Source organism: Eretmochelys imbricata, chromosome 7 (genome assembly GCF_965152235.1).
Source record: "Eretmochelys imbricata isolate rEreImb1 chromosome 7, rEreImb1.hap1, whole genome shotgun sequence".
Classification (NCBI taxonomy): Eukaryota; Metazoa; Chordata; order Testudines; family Cheloniidae; genus Eretmochelys; species Eretmochelys imbricata.
In genome coordinates, this window is record NC_135578.1 from 22,639,540 (window position 1) to 22,663,294 (window position 23,755).

At 43.5% G+C, this 23,755-nt stretch overlaps 1 protein-coding gene across 5 annotated transcripts in view; it reads right to left on the reverse strand.

Moving 5' to 3' along the window:
* Positions 1-23,755, reverse strand: part of CHCHD6 (coiled-coil-helix-coiled-coil-helix domain containing 6) — a 210,216-nt gene that overhangs the window by 41,520 nt on the left and 144,941 nt on the right. For 4 of the 5 annotated variants that reach the window (XM_077822430.1, XM_077822429.1, XM_077822431.1 and 1 more), the window contains one exon: positions 20,209-20,234. The exons of the other annotated variant lie outside the window; for it this stretch is intronic. In XM_077822430.1, coding sequence (XP_077678556.1) covers positions 20,209-20,234 — 26 coding nt within the window. The remainder of the gene's footprint in view (positions 1-20,208; positions 20,235-23,755) is intronic. 5 annotated transcript variants of the gene reach the window in all.

A 23,755-nucleotide genomic window follows, 5' to 3' on the forward strand; every position in this document is an offset into this window, starting at 1 on the left:
CGAAAGCTTATGCTCAAATAAATTGGTTAGTCTCTAAGGTGCCACAAGTACTCCTTTTCTTTTTGCGAATACAGACTAACACGGCTGTTACTCTGAAACACTTACTCTCCTTTGTCCTATACCTGCAGAGGTATTAATAGCCCACTTCATCTTGAATGGTTTCTTGCAACATGTGTTAACTGCTTATGCTTAATTTGTTTCACCTTGTATTTAGCTGTGACATTCTGCTTACCTTCCCAGAGCTGAAAAAGAGCTCAGTGTAGCTCAAAAGCTTGTCTCTTTCTCCAACGTAAGTTGGTCCAATACAGTATATTACCTCACTCATTGTCTCATATTCTGGGACAAACACGGCTACAAACAAAACTACAAATCACAGTGGATTGAGAGATTGAAGTAAATATTTGGAATGTAGTTCAAATCTCTTGAACTAAAGGGATTAGAGAAGTACAAAGCACATGATACAAGACAGTATAAAACAAGACACCAGTAAACTGCATCTCTTCAAGAATTAAAACCAAACCAGGCAATGACTTCTGCAAACTTCTGGGGAAAGGAAATAGGAGGAGAGAGATTGACACCAAGATATCGAAAGAGTATTGGCTTTGAAGCCTGTAGTTTGGACATCTGAATTCAAAATGTCACTCTGTTACTTAATAAATCTACTTCATCCCCGCAAAAAACATAAATGGGCAAGACTACAGGAAAGAAACAGAGGAGAGATAAAAGTCAGATATGCAGAAATTCATTTTGGGATCAGTTTACCCTTAGACCCCTCAGGATTTCAGATTCATGAGTGTGTATATATATCCAATATTCCAAAAATAATTCATTACAGATTCTATGTCGGGATTACTTTATCACAGGGGTGGGCAAACTACGGCCCGGAAGCCGTGGAATGGCCCCCCCGCCCCGGCTCCTACGTGCTCCAATAGCCCCCTGCGATGCTCCAATGGGAGCTGCAGGGGCGATGCCTGAGGACAGGGGCAGTGCGCATAGCTGCCTGGCCATGCCTCCACGTAGGAGCCAGAGAAGGGACATGCTGCTGCTTCCAGGAGCCACTTGAAGTAAGCGCCACTCGGAGCTTGCCCTCCTGAGCCTCTCCCCACACCCCAATCCCCTGCCTCAGCCCTGATCACCCTCCTGCCCGCCAAACCCCTCGATCCCAGCCCGGAGCACCCTCCTGTACCCCAAACCCCTCATCCCCAGCCCCACCCCAGAGCCTGCACCCCAACTCCCTGCCCCAGCCCTGATCCCCCTCCTGTCTTCTGAACCCCTTGGTCCCAGCCCAGAGCCCCCTCCTACATCCCAAACTCCTCATTCCCAGCCCCACCCCGGAGCCTGCACACCCCAACCCGAGCCCCCCCCCCCGCCCCCCCCCCGCACCCTACTCCCCCGCCCAGCCTGGAGCCCCCTCCTGCACCCTGAACTCCTCATTTCTGGCCCCACACTGGAGTGCACACCCCCAACCAGAGCCTTCACCCCCCCACACAGCCCAACCCCAATTTTGTGAGCATTTGTGGCCCGCCGTACAATTTCTATTCCCAGATGTGGTCCTTGGGCCAAAAAATTTGCCCACCCATGCTTTTTCATATTCAGAATCACTGATATCTGAGAAAAGGCTCCTTTAAATAATTTTTTTCCTGCCTCATTAAATGCCATTTGACTGAGTTATAATTAAAGTCAAATGAACACACTCTAGCCAGACACAAGAATTTTAGATTCTTCATCCCCCTTCCATTGATCATTCAAACTCTCAGCTCAGTTCACTCACTAGACTTCCCACAGAATTAAATTCCATAGTGCATTAGTGAACCAGGCAGTTCTGATGCTGTCCAACTTTGATGTCACTGGGAATCCATATTAATCTGAAACCAAGCTCACCAAGTCTGCTCAGAAGCCATTCTTCCCTCCAGTTCCTATTCTTTTCACCGCCCTTGTGGCACTGTTCCACATCTAATCACTAGACACATTATTAAATCAATGCCTCCTTCTTCCCTTTTCAAAATATCACGTTTATCTTGTGAATTTCAGTGCTCATGAAAGTAGAGACAAGTTTGCAACACCCAGACCCATGTACAATGTCAGCAGTTTTTATGTAAGCTTCACCACCACACAACTCTGGCACCATGTCTCAGTCCCGTTCTGTCCTGCAGTATCACCTACTACATCCCACTCCAAGACTCTCCTTAGCAGAGGCTGAAAGTCTTGCCATACTATGCAGTGGTTCTTTGATTAATAGGAAGTAAGGGTGTTTAGAGGTGAGAGAGTATGTGTACGATTCAGAATTCCTGGGTTCTATTCCCAGCTCTCCTACAAACTTCACTGAATGACTCTAGGTAAGTCACTCTCTGCCTCAGTTCCCCCTTCTGTAAAACAGGAATACTGCTACTTACCCACCACACAGTGGTCCTGCAAGGGTCCCAGTGCATTAATTATTTGACACTGGAAGTTGCTAGAGAAGTACAAATTCTTACCACTAAATTCTCTTGGGATGTATTTTCACAGCAAGATTTGAACTCAGGCTTCAGAAAGGAAAAGCTAATGCATTAATTTGCTGTGCTAGCCAGCACCCCTCTGCCTTGCTTTTAAAAGACTCCCGCAAAGTACTGTGTATTTCGATTTCCACTTCAGCTCCGGGATAACATTTTTACACCTTGCGTAAGGCTAACTCCTCTCTAGTCCAGCCTCATATATTGAGCGCACAAATGCGGGCCAGAATGACTTCCCTAGATATCCCTCTTCTGTGCCTAATTCTATTTCTGCTCAGTGATATAGTGAAATTCCACCCAGAAGTATTATGAGCTCAACTGGCTTTATTTGTTTAACAGTTCCCATTTTCATTAAACTGTTGCCATTCGGCAGCCAGTAATTTTATTTGTATGATAGCTGTATTCATCTCATGCTTACGGGTGTTAATGTCCATTTCTCTTCCCCTTGCAGAGAGGAAGGCTGCAAGCAGAGAGTGGGGCAGAGGCAAGGCTGCATTCACAATGCCTATTTGCAAGTAAGTAAGGAGTATAACCTTCCCTACCTGCTTTTATAAAACACCTACCAATGACTGTTTGGCGTCAGAATAAATAATCCAAGGGTGAATCAGAAAGATATTTTACACAGAGATTAACTGAAATGCACAACCATAAGAGCTGGAGATGAAATGCCCTCCAAGCAGGACTGACTCCTTCAGATCAGTGCTGCAGCACTTCAACACTGGAAACTTATCTATAAAGCTACCTAGGCATTTATACCACATTCAACTCCTGTGGTATCCAACAGTGCCTAGAGACCTGATTAGAGCACAAGGGGAAGAGTAGTCTTATGGTCTTGTCCACACTAAACCCCTGATTGATGGGCCTCTGCAGAGCTGCAACAGCCAAGCACAGGAATGTAACAGGCATTTCTCATGTTTTCTGATGTGAACAAACTGACAAACTAGGCTGCAGCTGAAAATTAAACTGTCTACTTCCGAACCCACACCTCATCGGTGGAGGCTCCAGCATTCAATCGTTTTACTTCCTTACATTTGCTGGCGGATCCCGCCTTTCTACTGTGTCAAGGAGCCAGGAAACACGGCAACCTGGGTTTCTCAGCTGGCACATAATGAAGACCTAGCACCCATGGCAGGAAATGTATGATCCACTGGATTACTGATGGGCATAACACAAAAGCCTGAATAGTACAGGAAAGCTAACAAATGGATTAAAAATGGAAAGGTGCCTGGCCATGCACCCACATGCAGATGCCCAGCCATGAACCAATGGTAGACTTGACCAGCCACCAGCTCAGATACACGCAGACACTAGGCCACACACACAGTTGTCATTACTCCTTGACACGGCAGCAAAATGGTTTTGTATAGCTGACCATTTTTATCCAAAACACCCAATGCCATTAAACATAATCACATACATTATGCTACAACTCTGAATGCAGCACTAACAAGTGAAGGGAGAGCAGCAACGACCCTGAGAAACAAGGATGTTTCTCCACCTATTGCCTCCTCCTATCCAAGTCAGATCCAAGCCCATTTCCAAGATTAAAATCCATTAAAAAAGCAGTATTTCTCCACATCCTCTCTCTTCCTCAGGTTGGAATGTGACACTTCCTGGTTAATGAGATGGAGGCAGCTGGGATAAGACACTCGGGTTGCCTAAATTATCATCTCCCCTTTCCATCGCTGTAAACTTCTAACCCCAGATACATAGAGTGGAGACCTGCTGCCATTTAAAACCATCTTTTACAAACAGGACCCGAGGTGGGATATTTAATTAGAACAGTTTAAAATGCGTAAGAGACTGGAAAAGAAAGCAACACTTTATAAATATACTACGCGAGTGTCTTGTGGACACAGCTCAGGCCGAGGGTATTTTAATTTTTGACTAATGGTGCTGGTCGCGTCTTGTAATTTCCCTCACTGTGGAGCGTGTCTGTTTGTGATAGATACCAGCACAGCTGCTTGGGTGTCCTTTTATCTGCAGAAAAGTATTGTCTGTTTGGAACCAAGTCATCCCGAAACAGGAGCCCCTGAGGGGGAAGAGAGAGAGAGGAGGGGATGAGGGAACTGTCAACTGGGAATACATCAATGCTTCTGATGTAAAGGCTCTGGCAAAGAACAGGCTTTATGCTTCAGCTGAATCCTTTCCTCACCCCTCCCTAACCATTCTTTACCTGTAGCACTAACACCTACTTATCCTCTTTCCACAAGGCCTAAACATTTAAACAAATTATTTAATATTTGCATCATGATAGCACAAGGATTGAGGCTATGGGCTTGTACAAATACATAGGAACACACAGTTAGTCACCTGAACGTCTTATAATCCAAGACAAACAACACAACAGAGAGGAGACAGGGAAGAGAGGTACACAATCAAGATTTACACACCTTTTGTGTTTGGGCAGACTGTACATATCCCCACTTGCCTTTCATGAACTGGCCAATTTCCTCCAGGCAAAACAAACCATCCAAAATATTTTGCTTTCCTGTAGAGCCTTTCAGAAGAGGATCTCAAAGAACATACAAATATTAATTGAGGCTCATAAAAGCCTGAGATATGTGCTATAATGAAAACAGAGCAAAATGACTTTTCAGTTCAGGGGCTGCAAAAAAAAATTAAAAATCAGTTCTGTTTGAACTCAAACTGAACTTTTTATTTACAACAACAAAAACCCACAAAAATTTAATTTTCCAACAAAATGTTTTGTTTGACCCAGTTTTTTGTTTCATTTTGGGTGAGGGGCTGGGTTTGTTTTCTGGGGTTTTTTTTGTTTTGTTTTTTTTTAAACTTTAATTTTTTTAATTTGCTAAATTCTAAACAAAACACAGTTTTGAAGCAAAAAGTTGAAATGTTTCATTTCAGAATGGTCAAAATTAATAATTTAATTTCAAGAGTGTCAAAATGGTTTGTTCTGACTTAGAAAAAAATCCCAATTTTTTTTTCAGACTACACTATTCATCAAATTTGACCCAAATTCACGAATAGCTTTGGTGAGCTGAAAAAATGCATTTCTCAGTGAAATTATTCATCAAAAAATTTCACCCAGATCTAGTAATAACCCTACATTACAGATGAGGAAATAGAGGCAGGGACAGATTAAGTAATTTGTCCACGGAAATATAATGAGTCAGAGGCAAAGCCAAGAACAGAACCCCTGGGACTCTGGCTCCCTGCTCTAACCAGTACATCACACTCCGTCCCAGAGGTAGGAACAACACACTGGAGTCCTAGGCCCCAATTCTTACTGTAACCATCATACTGCCTCCCTCATGATTTTTTTCAAAACAGTGTTTAGAATAGCTATCAATATTTCACTATTGCCATAATTATGAATGGTGTCCGAGTGGAAACAGCCATACAGACACTTCCTGTTTAGTCTAGGAAATGCAGCTGCCACATGAATTCATGGAAAAGCTAGGACTTTCAAAAAGTTTAAAAAGAGCTATATGGTTTTAAAATATACCAAGCCACTACTGAATAAAGCAAAATTAATTATTTTTAACTTAAAACAGAGACATTTTTAATATTTAACTCATAGTATTGAAAGCCTGAGCTTTCCCATTCGTCTCATCTGGATTCCTTCAATCCTACTGTGCATCACACCATCAAGATGGCAGTTTTCCATTTGATTTTACTATATTTAAGACATTTCCAAATGTGAGTGATTTTCTCTTGTCATGAATGATCAGACTTCGGGGATTTTTCCTTTAAAAATCTGGGAGTTTTCCTTTAAAATGGATAAAGTTTGCAAAGAAGTTTCCACACAGGTTTTGATAATGTGGTAACTCAGGAGTCAGTGGGGACAGAGGTAACTTGGGATCTGAATTAAGTAAGGTGCTGGCCTTTGCTGTACAACTGGTACCACTATGAAATACACTAAGGACATGTCTACACCGGAAACTTCAAAGCGCTGTCGCGGGAGCAGTCCTGCAGCAGCACTTTGAAGTACGAAGCGTGGTCGCGCGCGAGCGCTGGGAAGAGCTCTCCCAGTGCTCCTGGTAATCCACCTCCACAAGAGGATTAGCTTCCAGCGCTCAGAGCCTGTTTACACTAGAGCTTTAAAACGCTCTGACTTGCTGCGCTCAGGGGGGTGATTTTTCACACCCCTGAGCCAGCAAGTTAGAGCGCTATAAAATGTAAGTGTAGCCAAGCCCGAAGAAAACACTTCCTGTGCCATAGTGTTTAAGTTCACCGTGGTACTTGTGGCTGCTTCTGTACATGGACCAGGAGATCCTGTGCGAAAAGCAGGAACCAAGCCACATTAAGTGTCAATTTGGTGTTTTAATACAGCAAGAGCTACATTCCTTCCATATATTTGGGTGAGTGGGTACACAAATGGTTTTCATTGGTGATCTCCTTGGCCAGGCAAGGACAGCCATGACCAGGGGTTCTCAGCATGAGGCACAAAATTATGGAGACTGAAGGTGACTGCACTGAAACCAGCCAGTCTCTGCTTTCCATCTGTCTGCAGATAAAATAATAATGAAAAAAAAAAACAAAAACCCAAAGCCAGCCCACGCAGCACAAAGAGGACAAGCGGGTCGTTTAATTGCAGAGAGCTATTCCATTTGTCCCACTCCACTTACTGCAGTGTTTGAACAGACAATCTGCCCCCCTTTCATGTGCGCTGCGGTGGCCATTTCTCTAGAGCTGCCCATCATTTCCTTATCAAGCAGGAAAAATGAAGGATCACTAGAGACAGAGCTTAGCCTCGCTGAGATTTCACTCTCTCGGTGGGTTGTAAATGCCCCTATAATGCTGGCTTTTTAAATCTTGGGTTATTATTACCCACAGCTGCCATTCAGCCTGCAGAAAATAAAGCACTACGGCTTTCAGGACAACACAATGACACTGTGCGTTTGCCAGTGATTGGGAAAACAATGCTGTCGAGTTTCAGCTTTACTGGAAACCTTTGTGTTGTGGGAGTCTGACTGCACATATGCCTCTGCATGGGCAATGGAGGGGTGAGAGTGTGTACCATCGGGGATTGAAGGTACGTGTGCCTCTGTGTTGCACCGAGAAACCTGTGTGAATATACGTGGATGCTCACCCATGAGTTTGGCTGTGCCTCTCTGTTGGATTATTGCGAGGTGTGCATATGGACCTGTGAGTCCAGCTGTGCATCTCTGAAGGTCTATTGAGGGGCCTGAGTATGAATGTTCATCTCTGTGTGAATGTGCATAACTACAAGTGTGGATGAGCAGTGTTGCCAGTTCTTCCGATTTTATCCCAAGTTTCATGATACTTGGTGTTTTAGGGATTCTTCTCAACATTACTCCAGCACCCGGGCTTTATTACATGAGAATCTCAATTTTCACTTCCACATAAAAGAGGATTTGATCCTCAATGGCTGCAAAGAAAAAATGTGGCCCCTTAACGGGTCCAAAACAGGAATGCAAATGAGATTTTAAAATCTGGTGTTCTCATGAGTTTTTGCAACTAACCCATGATTTTTGAATGTTTGCAGTTGACATCAGTGCTCTGTGTGTATGTGGTCTACATGCATACCCCTATCCAGTGTGCGCTGTATTGCTCACCCCAAGCATTAAAAAAAATTATGAGTCAGCCCTCCATCCCACTCAAATCATAAGATTTTTTTTTTAAATACATTTGGTATTCTTTTCATTTGCATTCTGGTTTTTGAATCTTTGGGGTGGACTCATGTCATATTCTCAAGATTTTCTCTGAGACTCATGTATTCACATGACTCCAGAAGCTGGGGCAACAGGAAAACTGTGAAATATTGCAAGAGTTGGCAAAACAGAGGTGTGCTTGTCTCCCTGTGGCAGGACGAGCATGTATTCCAAGACTCTGTGCGTGTCACTCAGAATCTGAGTGCATTCGTGAGTAACAGCAACTGACCCTCAGTACCTGTGCATCTATGGATGTGATGTGTTAATGCTATCAGCTCTCAAGGAGGTGACCTTGAAATTTTGTAGAAATCCACTTTCCCTTCCCTCCTGAATATCAATGTGTTACAGGAAAAACTGGTGGAGCTCAGAACACCAAGCTCAGATACAATCTTCAGGTCAGTGTGAAAGTTAAAGTGATAGATAGGATGGAGCAAAGATCATGGGTACACCCATTTGACTCAGAATATACAAGGAACCAGTATCCATCCTTCCTGGGTTTTGGCTATAGCGTCCTCTCCTCCCACCTCAAGCTCTCACTGCAAACCAAGTTGCAGCAAGCTGTATCATTTAGCTGGTTGTCCTGCTCCTCCTCTTATGGTCCAAGTTAACCCTTAAAATACCATCCTCTAGGGAAACCTATTCAGAAGTGGAGTATAGACCAGGGCTCCAGGAGCTGCCCCAACCACATGGAGAGGTGCTTATAAATATTTCTAAGGGCTATGTTTTTTCCTGGTGGCACAGGATAGCCTGCAAAAGGTCCAGTATGTTCAGTTAACAGTATTCATGCTAATACAATGCCCTTCCCTCATGCCTAATTTCCAAGGATCTTATAAGCCTTTATGAACTTTAATTAATTATAATCATAATCCCATTGTGAAGTATCAGTGCCTAGACACTACAGTGATAGGTATGTTAAAGATACCAAGAGAGAAACAGACAGGAGAGAGCAATGTATCTATTTTTACATAAGGGGAAACTGAGGCACAGAGAGACAACTGACTCGCCTAGGGTCACATAATGAATTGGTGTCAAAGCCAGGAATAGACCCTATGTCTCCTGATACCCAAGCTTGTGCCTTACCCACAAGACAATCCTTCCTCATCAGTACATAATTTATACACTCCTCTCTCACAAATGTGGGAGAGGAGAGTGAAATCACCCATCAAGCAGCGTCCTCCTCTTTCTAATATCTGAACTTCATGATGAAAGTTTTGTCTTGAAGTTAAAAAGCAGATGTGACACTACACATTTATGCCTCAACCGCTGCACTTCCTGGGCATCTCAAGACCTCCTCCTCTCATTAACCTCTCCAATACTTCTGTCCACCAATTTATTACGCACCTTGCATCATGCTCACCCTCCCCACACAATTCAGCTTAAGAGACAGGAAAAGCAAAGTGAAAAAGAACTACCATGACTGTGCTTTACACAGGAATCTGCATGGACGGACACACACACAGGCTTTTGGCAGCATGCAACTTGGGTTAATCAATGACCCATCAGCAAAGTGAGAGACCCAGTGCCTGACTAAGAGAACAGCCGTCAAAAAAACAACTCAGTGATGGATCATGGCAGCGCTTTATTGCTGTGGGGACCTTCCATTCTTTCAGAAAGAGGCTGCATCCACCACTTATTCCAGCCCCTTCTATTTCAACTGCATTGCCCCCTGAACTGAAGTCAACTGAATTCGCATGGGAGCCTCCTATACTCTTGCAAAGATGACAGCAGGAAGTTGTATGGTCCTGCCCTAGCCACTGGTAAAAAGACATTATCTGAAGCCAGCCACAAAGCACCACACCAAGGGAGCTTCACAATTGAGTGGATCTCTCCCCCTTCTCCATGTCATATATCTTTGTCAGTTGAGTGACTGAGGGACAGCGACAGTTGCTAACCGCACACACAGCGAGAACATACACCACCAGTGCAGCTCCACTAATAGCAGAGACTGTAGTCAGTCAGGTCTCAGGTATTTCTATCACTATGTCACCTAACCCTGCTTTAAGGTTAGAAGACATGGTGGTAAAACCATCTGAGCCCTGCCTATCCCTCAGCCTTTGCTGTTAGTACCTTTTGGGGGCTGTGTGTAAATTTTTCAGTGTCTGTGCAGTCGAAATGTCTAAATGGCTTTGAGGTAAGATGACAAGACATACAGAGGTGAATCTGAACCCTGATCAGTTTTATGAAAAGATAATGTAAATATCTTACGCTTCAATAATGCTTTTCATCTAAGGAACTCTGTCAAGGTTCCTTCCCCACTCTGAACTCTAGGGTACAGATGTGGGGACCTGCATGAAAGACCCCCTAAGCTTATTCTTACCAGCTTAGGTTAAACGCTGCCACCATTGAAGTGTTACACAAAGAACAGGGGAAGTGCCCACTTGGAAACGTTTCTCCCCAAAAATATCCCCCCAAGCACTACACCCCCTTTCCTGGGGAAGGCTTGATAAAAATCCTCACCAATTTGCATAGGTGAACACAGACCCAAACCCTTGGATCTTAAGAACAATGAAAAAAGCAATCAGGTTCTTAAAAGAAGAATTTTAATTAAAGAAAAAGTAAAAGAATCACCTCTGTAAAATCAGGATGGTAAATACCTTACAGGGTAATCAGATTCAAAACATAGGGAATCCCCCAAGGCAAAACCTTAAATTACAAAGACACAAAAACAGGAATATACATTCCATTCAGCACAACTTATTTTATCAGCCATTTAAACAAAACAGAATCTAATGCATATCTAACTAGATTGCTTACTAACTCTTTACAGGTTTCAGAGTAGCAGCCGTGTTTGTCTGTATTCGCAAAAAGAAAAGGAGTACCTGTGGCACCTTAGAGACTAACAAATTTATTTGAGCATAAGCTTTCGTGAGCTACAGCTCACTTCATCGGATGCTGTAGCTCATGAAAGCTTATGCTCAAATAAATTTGTTAGTCTCTAAAGTAACTCTTTACAGGAGTTCTGACCTGCATTCCTGCTCTGGTCCCGGCAAAAGCATCACACAGCCAGAGAGAACCCTTTGTCTCCCCCCTTTCCAGCTTTGAAAGTATCTTGTCTCCTCATTGGTCATATTGGTCAAGTGCCAGCAAGGTTATCTTAGCTTCTTAACTCTTCACAGGTGAAAGGATTTTTCCTCTGGCCAGGAGGGATTTAAAGGTGTTTACCCTTCCCTTTATATTTATGACAAACTCAAAGCACTTTCCAGACATCCAGTCAATCTCAGTAGGCCTACCAAGTAAGTAATATCTACCCATCTAGATATGGGCAAACAGAGAAGTTTCATGTCTTGCTCACGATATCTAATGAGAGGCAGAGCCATGAATCTAACAGCTAGAAAACTCTTCCCGCTTGAAACACACACAGAGTTTTAAACTCCTAATCCAGGTGTGAAGCATGCTATGTTCAGTGAGAAGTGATTATTCTCGTTGCTGGTTCACTGGGGCTAAAAAGGTATAAAGAACAAAAGCATTTACAATAGAACATGTTCAAACAGATGCAAATAGGGAGGGGGGGATTTTGCACCTGGTTTACGTTACCAACATTCATACATCCCATTTGTCTATCAGTTACTAAATTATCCACAATCCATCAACAATTCAAGTCTCTCTCCAAGAGGCAGAGATTAACTAGGAATCACTATGCAGGAATACTTCATGTCTCTCTCCAGTGAGATCAGTTCATGAGGAGTGTCTTGGGTGTTTGGGAACCAAAGACGGTTTTGTGAGCCATTCCTTCAGAGAGCAATGACACACAAAGAAAAGGGAAAATGCTACCATCAGGAGGTGAGGTACTGTAAGGCAGGATGTAATGGCTTTCAGATTCATACCGTGGGCCCTTTTATTGAGCACACGTGTGTGCCTGGAGAACTGGAAGCTGCATTTCAGTCCAAGCAATAATGCAAATGAGATTTTCAGGGAAAAACAATGAAGCTAGTATGTAAATATTAATTTAACAATCTACTCTACAAAGCCTCAGCTGATCTATAAATAGCAGTTTTATTAAAAGGTGATGCTCAACGCAGCTATCCTGACTCCCGTTCCCACAGTGCCGTGCCATCTTGTTTTCATTACCCCTGGAGACATTGTCTCTCACTGAATGTGGCTTGCTCCTCTTCCAGCACCTGCAGTGTAAGGAGCTCATTCCTACAATACAATACAATACAATACATACTCACAGAGCCCCCGGCAAGACAAAAATCCTGAAGCGCCGTGCAGACAACAGCTGACAGAGCTCAATTAAAGAGTGCAAAAGGCTTCAGAGAAGCAAAAATTAACACAGCCCTCTTTTAAACAGAACTAACTAGGGAACTGGCCAAGCAGATACCGACAGGCATTCACAGAATGATTGACAAGGGCCCTGGCACTTTCTGTCCATATTTACACCAAAAAGCCTGCCAACATATGATCAAGCGTAAATGCCTAGAATGTGCATACTAGGAAGCTGACGGCACCTTCAACTACTCTAGGCGAGGAGATATCAGACAGCATCACCAGACAAAGGGAGAGTCTTACTACCTGGGATAATGATAGTAACTCAAATCCCGAGGTCCTTCATCAGTTTTTACACACCCATTAGAATTATTTATATGTCATAATAATTATGTATTTCTCTACCACCTTTACAGTTATACACACCAAAATAATATCTTCCATTGTTGAAATGTAACCATCCTTAGGGTGACACATGACAGCACACAGTAACACCACAACAGGTTAAGGCAGGAAGTAAAGAACACTGCATTCTGGTGAAGCTGCAGAGGCAAGTTAGATTACCAGAATGCAATTACCCAAACTGAAATGGGGCCAGAAACCACTTTCTGAAGTTTTAGGATATTCACGTGGATTTTGTATCTGTCCTCCTTTTGCTTCAAAGAACTCTGACAATATACCTCATGTTGGGCCTGCAAACAGACAGGTTGAATATGAAAGAAAAGGAACGGCCTTCACTACTCACCCTCTCATTTATCTTTTTAGACATATGTTCACTCTGAAACCCACTTATACTTAAGACACTAGCAGTTACAATTTCACTGCTGATCACAGTGCCAGAAACATCAAGCCAATACATTCAGCAATTTGCACAATATGCCGGTCACATTATTATTCTATGATTATATTGCAGTAGCATCTAGAAGCTAACCAGATCAAGGGCCCCCTTGTGCTGAACACCATACAAACATATAGAAAATGATAGTCCCTGCTTCAAAGATTACAAACTAAAAGATCTCAATAATCCATTTCCGGGGAATGGAGATTTCCTATGGTACAGGATTTGAACATGCAAAGAGCTGAACATTCTTTCATTAATTTGGATTAGAGACATTTGCATCAGTTTAAAAATTAGTGTTGAAGTAATGTATACAGCACTGTATATAAATTTAAGAGGGTCAGACTCCTGCAGCTTGGCTCATGGGACCCTCAAAGTCATGGTGGGATGTGGTTTGGTTTCTAGAATAGCAGCAAAAGTAGATCAATTTAGTAAGCTGGTACCTATCTGCGAATAGTCCTGCTTGTATTTTACAATATTTACGCAATAGGACACAGGAGGCTCATCCAGCAGAACAGAAAGCAGAAGAAACAATGAGAAATCACAAGGATTTTCAGGGGTGGACAAGTGCTACAGATATTATCAATTGGTCTATCATTTTTATGATCATAAATAAAGGGCTCAATTAAATTCACAAGTCAACATGAAGAAAACAAGTAATGGATTTGTGGTTAACTTTACTGTATTATCTAGTCTAATAAAAGCTTTTGTAAAGCTAGTACCAATCGACTTAAGCTGCAACACACAAGGAAAACTCAAGAGAAATGTGGTAAGAACAGCTGAGGCAATGGAACAAGCTGCCGAGAGAGACTGCAGAATCACCTTCACTGTAGAGATCCAAAGCAGATATCACAACCCCTTTCTATCGGATGCAGAATTAGATGACCCAGAAGCAGCACTTCCAACCAAAACGACCCTAGGAGAGTTCTCTCTTGTAGCTATTATAAAGCTGTGAAATCTTACCCTATACTGGAATTTTCATTCACCAGATCCTTAATTTTGGGGTGTGTCCAATTATAATCCAGGAGCTTTAACAAACCAGCGCCTGAAGAAAAGTTAAACTAAGTTTGCTTCTCTCTGAAGCAAGTTTCCAGAAACTAGAGCACAGATGAAATCCAACTTCTCTCGTCCAGACAGAGAAAATTAATTCTTCACGCTTGTTTAAACATGGTCACTCACCGAGTGCAGCCTGGCAGCCTCTTTGTAGGCTGTAGAATCTGCTTCACTGCCCTGATCTGTGCTGAGACTAGTCCATGTCACATGTCAATGGAGACAGACTGAATCCTTTGGCTCTGGGACAGAAAGATCAAACTGCCGGATAGGCTCTGTCCCTTCCCGGGTACACTGATTTTTATCAATGGGAAAAGCCAATTAAAGTTGATAAAGACACATTCTCCACTGATTTTCCTTACTGCCCACTGCTCAGTGCTAGAATAATGGATAATACTCTGCCTGTGGGTGTATTTTTCTAAAATCTGTCAGTTCTGACAGCATTTTGGCAACTGGATAACTCAAGATTTATGTCAAGGGTCCAGGACTACACCATCTCTCAGTAGCTGATGGGTACATTTTTCAGCAGGGCTTCCCTAATTAAAGGGATAGAGATAGATGGGATCAGATTGATAGGTTTTGCATTCAGATATTTCACGCTCAATTTGATGAAATATAAATCACTCCTGGAACTTCTCAAACATGCGAGAGGAAAGAAAAAAATGTAACGAGAATACAGCAATGGGTCCAAAATACCCTGATATTGTCACTTATTTTCAAATTCCACCTTCTGTCACCCATGGCAAACTCCTGACAACAGGTGCAATGCTTACTACAAAAGCTAAAAGGAAAACAGAAACTCAGAATGACAGGTTTCAGAGTAGCAGCCGTGTTAGTCTGTATCCATAAAAAGAAAAGGAGTATTTGTGGCACCTTAGAGACTAACAAATTTATTAGAGCATAAGCTTTCGTGAGCTACAGCTCAATTCATCGGATCCGTTGGCAACATCCTATGGCGGATTAGTGGACAGCTTTGACAGGGGAGTTCTGTCTTGTCCTCAGCAGTCAGTGCGGTGGCCGTAATAGATGGGGACTGGAGAGGGAATATTGCATTTGAGCACTTCATATGACTTTACACATATGAACTAATTATCTTCTCAAATCACTTTCTGGTGACATTATTCCCATTCTACAGATGGGGAAACTTATCCAAAGAGTCAAGTGGCCTGATTTTTCAAAAGTGATGAGCACCCACATGACTCATGCTGGTTTCAATCGGACTTGCAAGTACTCAGCACCTGTGAAAAATCAGGCTATAAGGGATTGGTCAAGGTCACACAGCGAGTTAGTGTCAGAGATGGTATTAGAACTCACAAGTTCCTAGCACTCAGCCCTATTTTCAGACCACACCATTGTCACAGAGGCTTGAAGAGAAACTCACAGAACAACACTCTAGAGAAGGGGAGAAAGAAAATATCCTTTCTGTGCATAACTTATGAAATAAAGCTGAACGATTACAATGCAGAGCAACAAAGATGTGAAAAGCACTGCTTTCCAGGCACTGAAAGGTTAAAACTATTATTTGAACAGCTGGGAAAATTAAAATGGTAAAATAATAGCTACCCTTCAAAATTCTACAGATGCAAAGACACTCTTCAATGAATAACTGATAAAGGGGAAAAAACATTTTAAAGAGAAACTGCTTCATGCATGAAGGTCAAACTAGTAACAGCTTCTGTGAAGTACCTACGTTTTCACACTTGGCAAGCAATGCAGTAGCAGGGTTAACACAACAGCCTCTTAAAGAACCTCTAGAGACCTTGGCTCAAAGCCCAGGTACACAGGGGACAGGTGACCATGGGCATGTCTTACCCTACTCTACCCTTTTAGGAGGTTTATCCATATCACAAAATGATCCAACAGCGACCACGTCTACACTAGCATCATTTAAAAATAATGAATAAAAAAATCCCTATCTCTGCACCACCACTGGCACAGCTCCACACAAGTGGCAGCACCATTGGGAGCACAGGGGTGGACAGGACTCAGGCAATTCTACCATCCTGTTGTCTAGCCTTATTCTGAGCACTAAAGCTGCTCTGGTAACAGAGTGCAATTTTTAAGAAAAATGTAGACACAGCAAGCGAGGAATGGTTAGCAGACTGTTCGGGAGAGATCAAGTGTGGAACAGAGACTACAGCAGGTCAGGACCACATTGAATCAGCAGTGCTGTGTTGAGAACCCAGGTTTGGAACAGCAGAGGGTGCTACTGATTAGGATAGAGGGACATTGGGAGAACTATATAGGGAGCTCAAAGCTCCAATAGCAAGGCGTTCTGCAGGTCAGGAATGACCTACATCAGCAGAGCTCGGGAAGCCTGTCATATTGCTTGGCTCTTGCCAGGACCATCAGACCCTTCTTTTCAGGAGCACCAAATTCCCCCCTGCCACTCAACATTCTTTTTGTTACAAAAACGAGAAAAAACATACTGTAGAAACTAAAGGGTGAATTCGCAGCATGGCATATGCCAATTCATCTACACTTGACAGTATTTACCTCTCCTTCTCCCCGACCCACTTCATCTGCACAACTTCCTAAAAATACTAAACAAATTTTAAGTAGAACAGCAGCTGAACATACCTAATCAATCAAGGCCCTGATGCTTCGACAAAAACTGCCAGCATCAGAACAGAAGGCAACATCTCCCCACGCAGTCCAGACTTCAGCTCTCCTGATCATTTTGCGTTGACAAATCATAAAGGAAACTGTGGTTTCATAGACTCTTCCACTGTGTTAGAGAGGGAAGACGAGTGGAAAATGTGTAGCAGCCACATCTTTGTATTTATTTTGGGAACTTTTTAAGCAGCGGTTTTCATGAAGGATGACCTCCTCACCCCCCGAGCACCCTCTGCCTTAGCATTTGCTGGAGTCCCTCTATATAATATTCCTTACATTGTGTTTGTGAGTTCATTTTCTCTCTGCCTTGGTGCTTGGTTTAACTGGGCCACTCTGGGCAAGGATTCTGCCCTTCTCTACTGGGCAGTGATCTGGTGCTCCTCCTTTGTTTGGGCAGGCACCTCACATGCCAATGACACTTGGAGATTGGCTGGCACAGATCCTGCAACTATTCCTGTAATTTACTTTGTGAGAACTGAGGAGATCACAGCTTAAACAGGAATAGGCTTGATCACTTTGAGTATGAGAGTCCACCAGGGTGCAACAGTGAAGAGTGGCATTCTTCCCTCTGAATCGCTATTAAACCAAGTGCTAGAAAGGCAATGTGATGTTGGAAGTACAAACATTCACAGCAGGCATAAAGCAGAGTCCCTGACCCCCCATGATCATTAATGATCTTATGGCACATTTTGCAGAAGTCAGGACCATGGTGTCCTGCCAAACTGCAATTTGGATAGTTACATTCAGCCTAACTAAAATTATTCCTGCAGTGTCAACTCAATATACTACCCTTCGCTTCCTGTCCTAAGCTGTTGTGCAGAGTTGCTGGATTGCTTAATAGCTACTCTGCTTCAACCTTCAGGTGGCTGCATCTCAGTGGTGGGAGAAGGGTTTCCTGTACATATAGCTGCACTGCAAAGCCGTCAAGGAAATTCATCGAGATCTCTACTTACCCTCCTTTATTAGAATGATAAGCTACTAATCTTTTACTTGCCAAGGGAAACAGAATTTTGTAAAGGTGTAAAGTTGATGCATAATTATGTAAAGCACCTCGAGAACCGTTCAGAGTTGAAATCCCTGGTATAAATGGAAGAGGAGAGAAGGAGAAAAGTGTGACGATTACACACACATCCCTCCCCCATCATCTTTCCCAGGGGTCTCCCTCTCCCTTACCATTGTTTTGAGAGTCATTCCTATTCCTCTCCCCTGTGCAACTTCACCTTTTAGCTTTCTGAACCCTTGTTCTGCAAGAGAGGCACAAGGAATACAGACCCATGCTCTATGTTCTTTTGAGCCTCCAATACTCAAAGCCTAGAGATTTTTCTGCTCCTCTGATCAGCCATGTTGAGATGTATATTTTAAGTAAGATAGGCACTGAACTCTGCCTTGCACCCTGTGGAAACTACAGCCTCCTCTTTCCAAACTGCCAGTTCAGTGCTACAAAGAATAGGCATCTTGATGCCAGCTCCAATTCAGATTTAAAAATGAAAGGAAAGCAAAGAAAGAACAGAGCAGAGGACAGGACAGGAGAAGAGGGAGGGAGAGGGAGCAGAGAGAGTGGAAGAAGGCAGGTAGAATACAAGGGCAGGCAGATACAGAGGGAAGGGAAGAAATTGAGCATGGACTCTGGAAAGAGATGCGTAAATCAGGAACATGAAGTGCCAAGAGACAGCAGGGGCAGCATAAGCAGGATTGAGGTGTCTCCAGTTGTCTTTAACACTCTAAATGGCAAAATTCTTGGGATGGTGGTGAATGCCTGGTCACTCTCCCTTTGAGGGCACATAGTCGGTACATCTGACCTGCTGGAAGTGGTTTCCCCACACACAATATAGCCTGTCCATGAACCACCCATGGCTTGAATTCTGATCTAACAGCATGTCTTAGAATGGGGGAGAAGTGTTCTAGTGCAAGCTACACAGGTCCTCCATTACTTCTACGGCTTTCAACCCCTGCTTTCAGGGGCCACATCACAACCAGCACCCTTCTGCTGGGGAAGACTGGACCCCCCCTTTGGAGCTCACCAGTACCAGCCACCCCAGAGGGTAAAGAGGTCTATCCCACACCACCCTCAGACTCTGCCAGGTCATGAAGGAAGAGGCTGGGGTGGTCTGAGATTCAGTTACAAGTTTTCCGCAAGGAGACACATTGCCACAGCAGAGCTAGTCCCATGAATAGCCATGTTTAACTCTTTTCTGAACGGGCATGCAACCTCTCCCATTTATTTGTGCTGCATGATCTCTTTCTCCACTGCTTCACTGTCCATTGAGTGTAGCCACCTTCCCACTATTTCACTGTTCAAATTCACCAGCAGACAACAGGATGGCTCAAAGAGGGAGTGTCAAATTTATGGTTGGGAAGAGCAGGCTTCCCTTATAGAATCAGGTACAGCATCAAGCTCCAGGGCTAGGTGACAAAGCTACAGTGAAGGGGCTGCACTTGTTCCACAGAGGGAACACAATTCACGTCCACCACAGAGATGGAAGCAGAATCTTGCAGGCTTTGAAAGAAGCCACAGTAGAGGATACCAGCTGAGTCAGCAAATCTGCTTCCTACTGGGGATTTTTAAATTGTTTTCCTCCTTGTGGAGTTAGACTTCAGCCCCATCAGCACTGTGACAGGCTCTGTGAAAACTTCACAGAGATGATCCACCTCATTCTGACCGGCAGCTATACTAGTCCTGAGCCCACCCACCGCTCTGCTGATTTGCCTCCATCTTCAATGACAACACTTCCCAGCCTCCCGTTAAATCCTGCTGTTGAATGAGGGTCTGTCAATCATGCCACACTGCGTTGAGTGGACTCATATCCATTGGGGACTGGACCAAGATGACCAGACTGACTAACCTTGTGATCCAGATCTGAGTCAAGTCTCTTCAGGCACAGTGCACATGTATTACATCCTGCCAATTACACTGAGTACCTGCTAGTGGGAGGTCTTTGAAGGGTATTTACTGGACACCTCTTCTCAGCTGACAGAGGCGACAGAAAGCATTCTCCATATAAAAGAGCAAATTGACTCAGATATGTTCTTTCCTATTAGTTTGGTCCTTTAACTCTCTACATGAACAGGTTATGAAGTCCCCCTATCCCCCACCTCAATCACTGTCCTGCCTCCGCAGTAAGCAGTGAAAACAAGCTACCAAGAAACTGACATCTGTCTGACAACTAGCCACAAATACTGCTGATCAGGAGGAAAAGGTGCTCAGGCCAGCTAGAATTAGCAGCTGCTCTGGATTCAGCTGGTCCCAAGTGCTTACATTTCCCAAGCATGAAATATCTGACTGGACAACCCACACCGGGCAAAACTAAAAGTAGCCTTAAAAACATCAGCTCTCTTTTCCTTGCAAGACTATTCAGATGGTTGCTCTTACCCATCCATATCACCTCCTGTTTTGTCCTAGAAAGAAAAATGAGAGAGAGAAAAAGTTGAGAGGGGTTTTGCGGGTAGTGCTGTTAACTTCTCACAAAATAGGTCACTCTTACAGTGTCCAGCCTTCAGAAAATCAAGGTCATTTCACAGCACAATGGGAAGATGAAAAGAGAAGGCAAGGTTATTTACATCTCTTTAAAGTCTGAAGGGCAGATGATACCCTCTGCATGGTCTCACTACCTTGGTTTCAGCTATTCCTTGACTGAGAACAGACAAGTTCAGCTTGGTTTCATTTTTGTAGATAGTCACACAGCACACAATATTGTCTTTTATTTATACTTTTACTACAGGCTGTAATCTTCAGGCACAGGAGACCTGATGAGACACCCACATGATCAGAGAGGCTTTACTGGACTTTATGGTGGTTTACTGCAGCAAACATCAGATTTGGCAGTACATGAGGACACTTCACGAAAGGTGACACATGCAGCTTGGGATCTCTCTCCCCCCTCCTCCCTTTTGGTTTGATACTGCATTATGCAAGGAGCTTAAAAGCTATCTGCTGTCTCAAGTCCCTTCTGTTGCTTCTGTGTGAACAGACAGCCCATTTCTGAACAAGCTGGTGCGAAGTGTCAGGTTTACATTAAATGGCTTCTGAACCACCTTTCCACCTCCGCAGAAAGTAGTGCCAACATGACCTAGAAAAGACACACTGGAGTTTAGGACAGGCTGGCAGGACTGAAATTGATATGGCTTTTTTGGACATTACTCCCCCATGTGCTCAACAGCAACCTTGACCTGCTTTCTGATTTACACTGTATAGATGAATTTAGTGCTCATGAACACTGAAATGCTGTCACACAGGCAAACACCAGACAGTGTGGCACACACAGTCAAGCTCACCACCCGCTGCTCTTCCAGTGCACCTCAATCCTATTCAACAGTACTCAGGTCACTCCAGTTCAAGGTTCCAACTCCGCCCTCCCAATGCATCTCACTCTTGTCCTACAGTACCCACCACTATTCCAACCACCTAGGGTCTTCACAAACGTCACTACTTCCGACACCATGCCCCTTTGAAAGTGCACTGCGACAGCAGTAACAGAATTCTGATCCTCCTGACTCAAAAGCCCAGGACCAATTTAGTTAAAGGAGATTCTTAGGGTCTGATTACACAGGGATAAAAGAGCCACAGCACAGCAACGGCTACCTGGGTCAGCTGACTTGGCTCAGGGGCTAAAAATTGCTATGTAGACATTCAGGTTCAGGCTAAAGCCTGCATTCTGGGACCCTCCACCGTCACAGGGTCCCAGAATGCCTGAGCCCGAATGTCTACACTGCAATTTTTCAGCCCCAGAGCCTGAGCCCCACAACTCCAAATCAGCTGACCTGGGCCAGCCATGTTTTTTTTATGAGAGAAAGAGAGGCCAGCTACCGGTCACGAGAACGAAACACCATGAAGGAAACAAAGCAGAATTATAAAATTATCCAAACAGGCTATTTTGAATTAAGGAAGCAAAGAATATCAGAGGCTGTTAATGTCTATTACATTTAAAGGTGCCTTTGCTCAATTTGCTTATTTTTTCCCCAGGCTAGAGCATTTAGACCCACGTTTCAGACTCCCTGAACAGGAGACTGGAAGATTCAATGGACTTAAGGTCATTGGTGGCCTCCATGAAGTGAATAGTTGGGGCTTACGCCCACTTCTTAATAAAAATCACCAGCACACAGGTAACTAACTGTCCCTCTTAGTCTCTCTGCTAAGATTGCCAACAAGGATCAAATGTGCAGTGGAGAATCAACTTTCCTCTTTCCATGAGTGGAGATCCAACTAGGTCAGAGTTGAGGAACATCACATACAAAGCAGCACATAGAGGAAGATGGAACCATTGGAACGGGTGGTTTACCAGTTCTGGGGTTACATGACATCAGTCTACTGGGATTACCTTTGCCCAGCACTAAACTCACTCTTAAAAAGAGATGGGGATTAAATCCCTGTGAGTAAAGGATACAGTGACCATTCATCACAGTAGATGTACAGATGTTCTGCAGAGTTCCCAGATACCTGATCCCAGAGTGCCTATTCTACTGGGAAATTAGGAGTCTTCAAAAATATGAAACAACTGACCTGTGCTTGGCAGGATGGATTGAATCTGGTAAACATTATTTCTCTGTTACTTGATCTGGTGAAGTGGCCCAGCAGATGATCCACTCAGAAAAATAGCAAATTCCGTCCTTGTGGACAGTGGTGCAGGCTGATTGGAGTGGAGTAAAATTCAGAGCCAGACAGTTGGAGGCAACGGGACCTGACAGAAAGATAACTGGGCAGAGGGCAAGCAGAGAGTTTGAAGAAAAGAGGCAGAGGAGCCAAGATTTTACAGGGTATAAAGTAAACATTTTAAAGATAAAACAACTGTTTTCTGGTTGCATTATTTTTAAACTGTTCCCCCTAACGTACCCAGGGAGCCACCGGCTAGATCATGATCTTCAACCTCTCCTCACCGTATCTTATCAGGCTAATTCAGAGCAGGAGGCTGGCTGAACCTAAAGCCCGTTTACACAGAACAAACTCAGCATTTATCAGGGACAAAGACTAAACACATTGTCAAAATAATTTTTCCTGCATTTCTGGACACATGAACAGCAGAATGGTAGGCCAGTCTCTCTCTGGAAACTATTCAATACATGTAATGCTGCGGCACCGAGTTACCTCTAAAGACTGTGCATTAAGTGTTTGCCTTATATTGCAAAGGTAACAAGTTCAAATCCTAGCATGTGAGCAGTTTTGCAAATAAATTCTAATAATACTTTGCATTTATAAAGGCCCTTTCACAAGATCTTAAAGCACTTTACAAAGGTGAGTAAGTATTAACCTCATTTTACGGATGTCATTACAGAGAGATTAAGTATCTTCCAAAAGGACAAAGTAAGTCAGTAGCAGAGCTCACTCCAAGTTCCATGCTTTAACCACTATAACATAGTGCTTCCGTCAGGTCTTCTTGTATCATTATTTGAAGAGTGTCAAGCATTAAGGAGGCAGAAAGATTACTTATGGTGGTTTGAAAAGGTGTAGTTAGGAGTAATGGCGTGCCATTACTCACAAAATACACATGGAGTCTTAGGAAATATCTCCTAGCAAGGAGATCGGTCAGATGGCAGAACAGTCTCACAAAGGGGTGGAAGTTGCCTTTACTGGAGATATATACACTATACAAAGTTGAACAAAAACATACGAATTTTAGATTTGGTGAAAGGTGCCAATTTAACAGCCCTGGAGACAGAAGATCTCTATCCACAGAGAGTACAACAAAAGCAGTAGTCCAACACTTCCCCTCCCATGTCCCATAGCCCTAACCTGAAAGCATCACCTCCCAACATGGTGCGGAGGGGGAGGTTCAGTGTCCCTGTCCTCATTTCTATAACTGCCAGCAAAAGCTGCAATTAATGCTTATTGCAATGGTCATGTTTGATGCAGACACCTTTCCATTGGACTAAGAACAAACAGCCATCAGAGTAACTACTTTTAAACACTACCAAGCAGGGATGGA